At 39.6% G+C, this 9032-nt stretch overlaps 1 protein-coding gene across 1 annotated transcript in view; it reads left to right on the top strand.

Moving 5' to 3' along the window:
- Positions 1-8225, top strand: part of LOC134194164 (endosome/lysosome-associated apoptosis and autophagy regulator family member 2-like) — an 8764-nt gene extending 539 nt beyond the window's left edge. The window contains exons 2-6 of the mRNA XM_062663074.1: positions 1665-1903; positions 2517-2609; positions 2672-3579; positions 3938-4172; positions 6805-8225. Of these exons, the coding sequence (XP_062519058.1) occupies positions 1665-1903; positions 2517-2609; positions 2672-3579; positions 3938-4172; positions 6805-7899 (2570 nt within the window). The 3' untranslated portion in view covers positions 7900-8225. The remainder of the gene's footprint in view (positions 1-1664; positions 1904-2516; positions 2610-2671; positions 3580-3937; positions 4173-6804) is intronic.
- Positions 8226-9032: the final 807 nt, after the last annotated feature.

Below are 9032 nucleotides of genomic sequence, written 5' to 3'. Positions count from 1 at the left end.
TTTGTAATAGGCCTACAAAGTGTTTTCCTGCTTGTGAAAATGCAGTACTAAGGTAATTGAATAATAGTATTATGGCATGCCTTTAGCCTACAAAGTGTTTTACTGCTTGAGAAAATGCAGTACTACGGTAATTGAATAATATTGTTATGGCATGCCTTTAGGCGCATGTGCTATATGGTCAGGTACCCAAAGTTACCATTTGCGCAGATATGCAAATACCATAAAAGTAGTTATTTTTTGGGTATAAATTATGCTGTTTTGGGACACTGTACAATTAGAAGAAACTGCATGAAATCGTACAAATTAATACCCTGCACAAATTAGTACTTTTACCTTAGTTGAAAAGCACTAGTAGTGGCAATAGTCTCATTGTGTTTGCCATTCACCAATAAGTGGCTCCTCCTTTACATTTCTTGTCACAAAGTCTGTGCGCTGCCACAATTTTCCTGCTTTTTCAAGAGACTTTAAGGAACAGTTATCTTAGCTTATTCAACTCCCTGTAAGCGGCAAAGAGGGTTGGGTACCTGAAAAGACACACGTGAAGCAGTGCAGAGGACCATGTTGCCAGCTGATGTAAAATGAGATTATGGTGAGCACTACATGCCTCGGTTTTATGGTAGTTGCATTTTCTTTTGCCACCAGCATGCTACAAGGTCACTACATAACTAACATTAGACGATTGAGACATCATCTGCAGGACGATGAAGGCTGCATATGCGTTGGGGGTTGGATAGTGACCATTGGATACTTGATGTGGATACACTGTGTGAAGAAATACATTAATGGCTCACTAATGTTGCATTACAAGCTGTAATGTAGAATCATGTAGAAACCAACGACAGGCAGTGTATTTTGTGTTTTTTGTTGTTGTGTACAGTAGCAGGGGTATGCTCTAGCAAATGTCTAGAAGGGTTAGGAAATTAATAGTTTACTTCCTGGTTGGGTGCAGTTAGAGTTACCAGGACGTCGTAGTTCTTGTTCCATAGCTTTTTGTTGTGACAGTGCATATGAATGCTATGCGTTTGTTTGTAGTATTAGGGCCAGTGCAATTTCTTATTTTCAGTGAGTTTAAATGTCAATGCTGATGAAAGTTATGTACCATTTTTGTGTTTGTTGGATGACACATTCTGAGTGCATCACGTAAGTTACATAGAAGCACTACAACTAAGTAGACCCAAGAACCTTACAAATGCACTAATTGCTTGCATTATCTAGTGTCAGTCTTTGTCAAACGAAGATTAACAATGATACTTTGGAGCATACAAAGCACCCTTACAGTGTACCATACTTTGTGCAACACCAAAACTGTGTCAGAGTTAGGTCCACACAGTTACTAATTTTTTAGGAACAAGTGATGTAATGACTGTGGTGAAGTTGTTTAGGCACGTTGTGAAGATGGTACTTATTTATGAAACACAAGAAGAAGATTGGATTTTTTGGTTGGATTTAGTAGCAAGAACTATTTCTACTTCATAACACGATTGGATTGGGTTTTGCAGACTTCATCTTCTTGTTCTGTAGACTATCAAATACCATTTATAACACTGACAAGCAAACATGTGCAAAATAAGAAGCTACATTGTGTTGTCTGATGCGCTTAATATCATCTGCTGTTTTCAAACCTCCTTTATCACTTTGTTTACAGAAGATGTTGTATTGACTAGGTTATGGTGCATATTTGACATCAGGCAATCAGTCCAGAGCTAGCACTGCTCGGAGTATTCTTGTTTTAGACAAAGAATTTGTTGAAGAGAAGTCTTTCATCATTTTTCGCTTTCGAGTTGATGCAGAGTGTTCTTACTGGTATTGTAGCAGTCTGGAGTTTTACATTGACGGAGATTTAATAATGCCTAGTGTGAGTCAGCAGCTTACATGGAAAGAATTTAGAACGAGTATTACCCAGGTGAGAGACTGTTGACATAGGATTCTTCAGTTAGTGTGCAGGTCATGATCTAAGACTTGTTTGTGTGTGTACTGCTTGTTTACTGGTAGCAAGCTTACATAAATTGCAAACTATAGTGCATATAGTGTATGTCTATACTATTTAGGGCATCTCGTAAAACAGATTTAGAAGAGCAGTGTCTCTTTTCTAGTCCTGGAATTTAACACTCTTGTCCAGGAACTTGTCAACTTTGTATTATGGAGAACTCGTGGGTGGCAGCGTCTGAGAGTGCATTGGAGTGCAGGGCTACAATTATAGATGGCATGTTGGAGTTATAAAAGGGTCAAAAGGAAATTTGAGGAAGAAAGACATCAGTTGCTTGCGTAGAGGGCACATTATCATTTCCCCTGCGTGGCATGAGGGGGTTAAGGTCTGGCTATGTGAGACTAATTTTGAAAAGCTGTTCAGTTTAGGGTTAAACTAGTTTAACGCTAGTTGAGACAGCCAAAATTGTACAACCTGTTTAGACTTTTTTTGAAAACTTCTAAACTGTTAATTTAGCCACTAGTGTGGAGACACAGTCTGAGGCACCAATGTAGATGTAACAGTAATTTTTCTTGCACTTTGATTGTAGGGACATCATCGACTTTTGTGGAGTTTCTATCAACACGAGTTCAGTAGTGATTCTAATGTTGAACAGAAGGCATACATTCAAAGTGTGACATTAGTATGTGAATGGTGCCTTTTGCTGTTTGTGTTTTGTTACAGTAATGGAGTGCTTTGTTTCAGATTGGAACGTCTGCTGAGAACACTGATTGCCACAACTGTCCTGTTGGGTCTACTAGTTCAAAGGGGGCTCATGTGTGTGATCCATGCGGAGACTTTACGTACCAGAATCAGTCGGGACAGCCAAATTGTTTGCAATGTCCAAATGGTACATATTCTCTGGGTGGAGCTACTAGCTGCATTCCCAAACCAATCTGTACTGCAGATGACATTGTCGTGACTATTGACTCAGTGATTACCTGTTATAATGACAGCAGTGGGGTAATGAAGAGAAAGATGCAACAAAAATATCTGACTCCTTTTACGCTTAACGAGACGCTCTGCAATGATAGTAACCAGCAACAATTAAATGTTAGCTCTTTATATAAGTGTTTTTGTCAACCTGGTTATGAATTTGTTCAATCACAATCACCAATTTGTCGTCCTTGCTTGGAGGGGAGTGCTTCTAGTACTGGAGTTACATGTGAGATATGCCCAGCTGGAACTGAAGCAGTACCTGGCCTTTTTTACTATGAGTGGAATATGGACACAATGAAGGAGTTTATGTCACTTTGTGCAGGAGACTGTGACAGTGATGGATGGATAGCAAGTGGAGATCATGTTAGGACAGGAAGAGCCGTTGGTACAACGGACTCCTATTTGACACTTAAAAACATTACATTTCCTGAAGGGGGTACTGTTGAATTTAACTGCTCTGTGGATTGCCACATTTCTACGCACACAGGAAACTCATCATCTGCTGACATTGCACGTTTTAATGATTGTCATTTGTATTTTGAGATGACACAAAATACTGGTGTGAAACGATATTCATGTGGCAATGACTATGAGTACTGGTGGGACTATGGATATCGTGATGGCAGAATTTACAATCACCATTTTAGTGTGAGTCCTGGAAACTACTCGTTTACGTAAGTTCATATTCATATTCAGATCAATTGGAGTTTTACTGCATGATGCTAACTGTAGTATATAACTTTGGAATGTATGCATATGTGTGTATTGGTGGTGTGTGCATGTGTACGTGTGTGTGTGTGTGTGCATTTGTTTGTCTGTTGTTTGTCCATCTGTTGATCCGTTCATTCATCTGTCTGTCTATCTGTCTGCTTGTTTGTGTTCGTGTCTGTATGAAGCTTTAGAATAATTGATAGAACTTTAGAAACTTTTACACGGGTCACTGAAGTGGTTCAACTTTCTTTACACTTACTGTGAGGTGGACTGTTAGATTTGTATTTACATTAGCAGTTCCTGTGAGCAAACTTTTTTTAGGTGGAAGTTTCATCAACAAGATCCAGTCAGGAGAAATGTGGAATTTGAGGCAAAGGTGTCTGCTATTAGTCTTGTTGGTACTGCTGGTGGTTCTGCGAGAGACTGTACACCATGTTCACCAGGATATCGCAGTGTTGATGGTGCATCTAGGTGCATACCTTGCCCTCCTGGATCATACAGTAGTGGGGGTACAGATAAATGTCATCCTTGTGAAGGCAACAGCTTTGCAAGTGTGGTAAGCATGCTTCAGTGGCTCACTGATTTTAGATAGGAAGCTATGTGTATCATTGCTATGTGCAGTTATTTAATGCCAGAGTGAGTATACTCTTGAACTCAATGCTCCACTACAGTAGGTAGTGTTACTGTCTGCTTAGTCAGAAGATGCTTGTCAGTAACTCGAATATCTGACAGTGGTAGTGCTTGAATCTTACAGGTTAGTCACAGTGAGTCGCATCAATCAATTTTGGGTTTAGTGGCATGGAAAGTTCTTGAGAACTAAGTCAAAACTTGAGACAATGGAATTAAGTTATTATATCACCTCATGTTTTCAGCATGCTGTTATAAAATGAAAGCACAGGGGTGCCGATGCCTTGGTACGCAATCAAGTGGGCATTCAAAGTTTAGTAGGACAAGCAAATGGGGCAGATTATGGTATACGTATGGCACGTGCATCAAGAAATTTCCTATAATGGAAGTCGAACCTTTATTTTGCAAATGCATGTGTCAAAATACTCAGAACATTACTTTTTACCCATAGAAGTCCTTGTTGTCGTTAAAATCCACTCTGCAAGTAGATACAGTGGTAACACATGCAGCATTACACACACACACACACACACACACACACACACACACACACACACACACACACACACACACACACACACACACACACACACACACACACACACACACACATGGACACGCACACACCAGTAGACTACCATATACCTTCTCTGCACATGTGGGTACAAATGCGGTAAATTGCATCTTGGGACAGATGTTACTTGCAGGATCATGATCAACTCATGTCATAAGTTACCTGACATACGGTTCTGAAATTTCCAAAATGCAGTGAAGTTTCAGTAAGTTAACTCTTGAGTTTTAATCAACAACATTAACTATTAAAGTTTGCCAATCATATGTTGCTTACTTTATGATCGCTCACCCACATTGCACCTTCCATGATGACAAATTTAGTGCCCATGCATGAGGCCTTGGCCTTTCAATGCTCTGGGGTATTCCTCATTCTCTTCCGGCACTCTCACCATATACCAGCATGCTCATGTAGTTACCGACAAGTAACCCTCCTCATTCTGGTAAACCCCATTTATAACAGCATGCCAGAAAATTAGTAATACGGTATATGTTAGGTACATAAATTATCATGTCTAGCAAATTGGCTTCACTTGATTCTAAACATGAAATTGGGAGATTATTCATTCATTCAACAAGAACACAATTATTGTTATGGAAGTGTGCATGTGTAAATAAGGACCCAATCAAAATGATGCACATGAGCATTCATTTTAGGTATAAAAGATCTCAGGAGTTTTGTAGATACTCACTTCTGTTCAATTTATTGCCACGGCATCGATTGAGAAATGAATTTCTTATGTAGAAACATGTGCACGCTGCTTTGTAGCATAGGCCGCATTTCCACTCGCTCCTTGTTAAACTAGTTTAGCCTAAATGAGTTTATAACCAGTTTAAGAAACCTGAAGGTGACTGTTTCCATTAAGGACTCGTGCATCCGCGATGTGTGAGGCATCCAGACAAGTAATGGTGCAGTATTCTTGGAATGACGCTTGCTGTGAGATGCATGATGCTGCTCTGTAGCAATAGCTGGTTGTCACTGAGACTCCGAATTCAGCATTCAGGTACATGCAGTAGCTGCTGATTTCTCTCCTTTATTTGATGACGCTTCCATTGTTTGAAACAATTTCATATAAGCAAAATATTAGTAAATACCATTAGAGCAGTGTTGTCAGCAACCATCTTCAAGCACACTTGTTACTATCATGTGACAGTCAAACCTAAACCACTTGCTAAACCTACTACAAAACTGGTTTAGAAAAGTGGTTTAGGTTTAGTGCAGACGGAAACAGGTCGATCCTTAATTAATTAAACCAGTTTAGCTCAAACCACTTGTTAAATCGCTAGTGGAAACATGGCCATAGTTATGAAAGTAGTGTAGACAACATGTACCTGTTATTTAACTACCACCAGTCAATTAGTTAAGACACTGCTGCTTTCATAACAACTTGTTGGTGATATAAACACAACAAGAAAAGCATGATGAAGCTCACAGCAAGAGTGTGACAAATTTGTGGCTTTCAAGAATGCATGTGAATATGGCAATGAGACAGTGACAACTTTGTGGCTTTCAAGATTGTGAATAGGACAACAACGAGACAAAGAGTAGATTTGTACACTGATACTAAAATATTACTTCCCAAAACATTTGCACGTATTCAGGTGTGTATTTTTGCTAAATACTGTATCCTGGGTGTAACATCTAGCAATATGAAATAAGTGTAAGACGGAGATAAGTATGTTTCAATTATGAGCTTGCTTAACTAGTTGCTACAAGTCACTTAATTGTTAGCCAATTTGGTTTCTAATCTTCTGATTGGAATAATGTTTTCAAAGCTTATTCAGGCCTATAGTTTTGCTATTGCAGCCATTTTAAGTACAGATGCTGTTTGTTAATTAATTGCATTGCTTTCGAAGCCATACACTTACTTAAAAATAGAAAATTGGTGATATCTGATATGTCATAACGGACAGTTTGTATTGCTGATTTTATAGTCATTTTGACCATTGTTTCTATATGTCATATTGCTAATTGTTTTACATTTTTGTAGGCAGGAAGTGCTACCTGTAAGAAATGTGGTGAAATGACAACTGTCAACTCTGACCACACTGGCTGTAATGTCAATGATTGCACTGTATCATTCAATATAGCAGAAAATATGGAGGTTCAGTATAACTTGTCTCTTCTTCAACGGTTTAATGACTCCATGATTGCAGCTAAAGTAGATGACAGCTATTACCTAAACTATTTTATAAACCCCTGTACTGTTGTGCATGACAATTCGTCATGTTCTATTGATGGAAAGCCAGTTGCTACCATGGCATGTCAACAGGAGTGTTGGAGTGGGTATGGATGTTGGAGTGTTTACAGTCTTGGGGACACCATTGGTTTTGAAAAGGCAGAAGATGTACAAAATGGTTTGATCTTAAAGTTTTCTTATGGATCTACTTGTTCCAGAAATGATCTCAAAACGGAGGCGACAGTTCACATGATATGTGATGAATATGCTGGTGTTGGGCAACCTGAACGGTATGGTAACAATAGCTTTATTGAAATTGACTCCTGTAGGTATGTCTTTGAGTGGCGGTCAAGGTATGCATGTCCTGTATGCAGAAAGGAGTATTATCAACCAGTATATGGAGACTGTCAATTTGATGGTACACGAGAGAAACATTTTATGAAAACTCAGGCTTGTTGGGGAGGTGACTTTCCTAAGAATGTGACTGTGAGCTGTCAGACGTACCAAAATTGCACCAAGCATGATTTTAGATTGATCTATGGTACCTGTTTGGCAAACGGGACTCGAACAAAATACTATGTGCCAGTGTCTCTATGCCAAGATGGATACCAGCCACCTGAAGCTGAGGTTGAAGCGTGCTCAACAGGGTCACATGGACATAGTGACAAGACAGTACCAATCTTGGTTGGTGTAGGTGTGACGCTTATTATCCTCTTAATAGCCATTGTCATCTTCTTCTACTACCGCAATCGGAGATTGAGATATCAATACTACACTGCTCTTGGGAGTACAAGACCATTGGAGAAGCTTGGAATTGTAGATGATACAGATGATGATGCTGATACTTTCCATTTTAGTCCTAGTTCTGACAACAATGGGGAAAACCCCTTCTCAAGTGACATTTAATTGCTAAGTATTTGTTATTTCTTTGATCTCCCGAAGTGTGTCAAAATTTAGCGATTAGTTAGTGTTCCATTAAATTAAGCGTAAATAGTCTTATAAAAGTTGCCTTTTGACGGCAAATTGTCTTTGTGTTCTGTAAAAGCTTTCTTTTTTGTTTATTAGAATGATGAGTCATAGTAAAGAGTTGCATATATGTACACGATGGTACTCAAAAGTACAGTGTTTGACACTGTTGGACAGTGTCATCATTGGTGTTTATACAATGTGCAGCTGGCATTTTTTGCAGCTGACATTTTTTAGAGCTAGCTCTATGAAACATAAGCCATGGTTTGAACTAACTGCAAGTTGTCTTTGCATTATTAATATTTGCAGTCTTTATTTGCAATATGCACTAAGTAACTATTTGAATAACTAGTGTTGCATCAGGAAAAATACAGTAGGCAGTTGACGTCAGTGTTAGATTTGTTGTAAGTGCCCTTGCGTTTGATTTTATACTCTATTTACACACATCGTAGTTACTGCTCTGACTAGATTCGCCAATTGTCACAGGTGATCAACGTTTTCCTGTGTATTTGTTCAGTTGCAACATCCTACTTGGTGCTGTGATAGTCAAAAGAAACCACGTAACTGTATATACGCACTTGTGCCATGAAACTAAGATTGAAATGATTGAAACAAGATGTACTACTAAACAATAAACAACTCATGCAATTTGTTTCTGGTGTGTGTGTGTGTGTGTGTGTGTGTGTGTGTGTGTGTGTGTGTGTGCGTGTGTGTGTGCGTGTGCGTGTGTGTGCGTGTGTGTGTGTGCGTGTGTGTGTGTGTGTGCGCGCGTGCGTGTGTGCGCGTGTGTGTGTGTGTGTGTGTGTGCGCGCGTGCGTGTGTGCGCGCGTGTGTGTGTGTGTGTGTGTGTGTGTGTGTGTGTGTGTGTGTGTGTGTGTGTGTGCGCGCGCGCGTGCGTGTGTGCGCGTGCGTGTGTGCGTGTGTGTGTGTGTGTGTGTGTGTGTGTGTGTGTGTGTGTGTGTGTGTGTGTGTGTGTGTGTGTGTGTGTGTTCTAGCGTGTCCGTTTAGACGGAAGCAATACAGCAGAAGGAGGAAGAGGTGTGTTCTAAAGTGTGAGCAACCTGCAATAACAT

This window comes from Corticium candelabrum, chromosome 18, assembly GCF_963422355.1.
Source record: "Corticium candelabrum chromosome 18, ooCorCand1.1, whole genome shotgun sequence".
Classification (NCBI taxonomy): Eukaryota; Metazoa; Porifera; class Homoscleromorpha; order Homosclerophorida; family Plakinidae; genus Corticium; species Corticium candelabrum.
The sequence above is the reverse complement of the archived record's forward strand: the minus strand, read 5'-3'. Positions and strand labels throughout refer to the sequence as shown.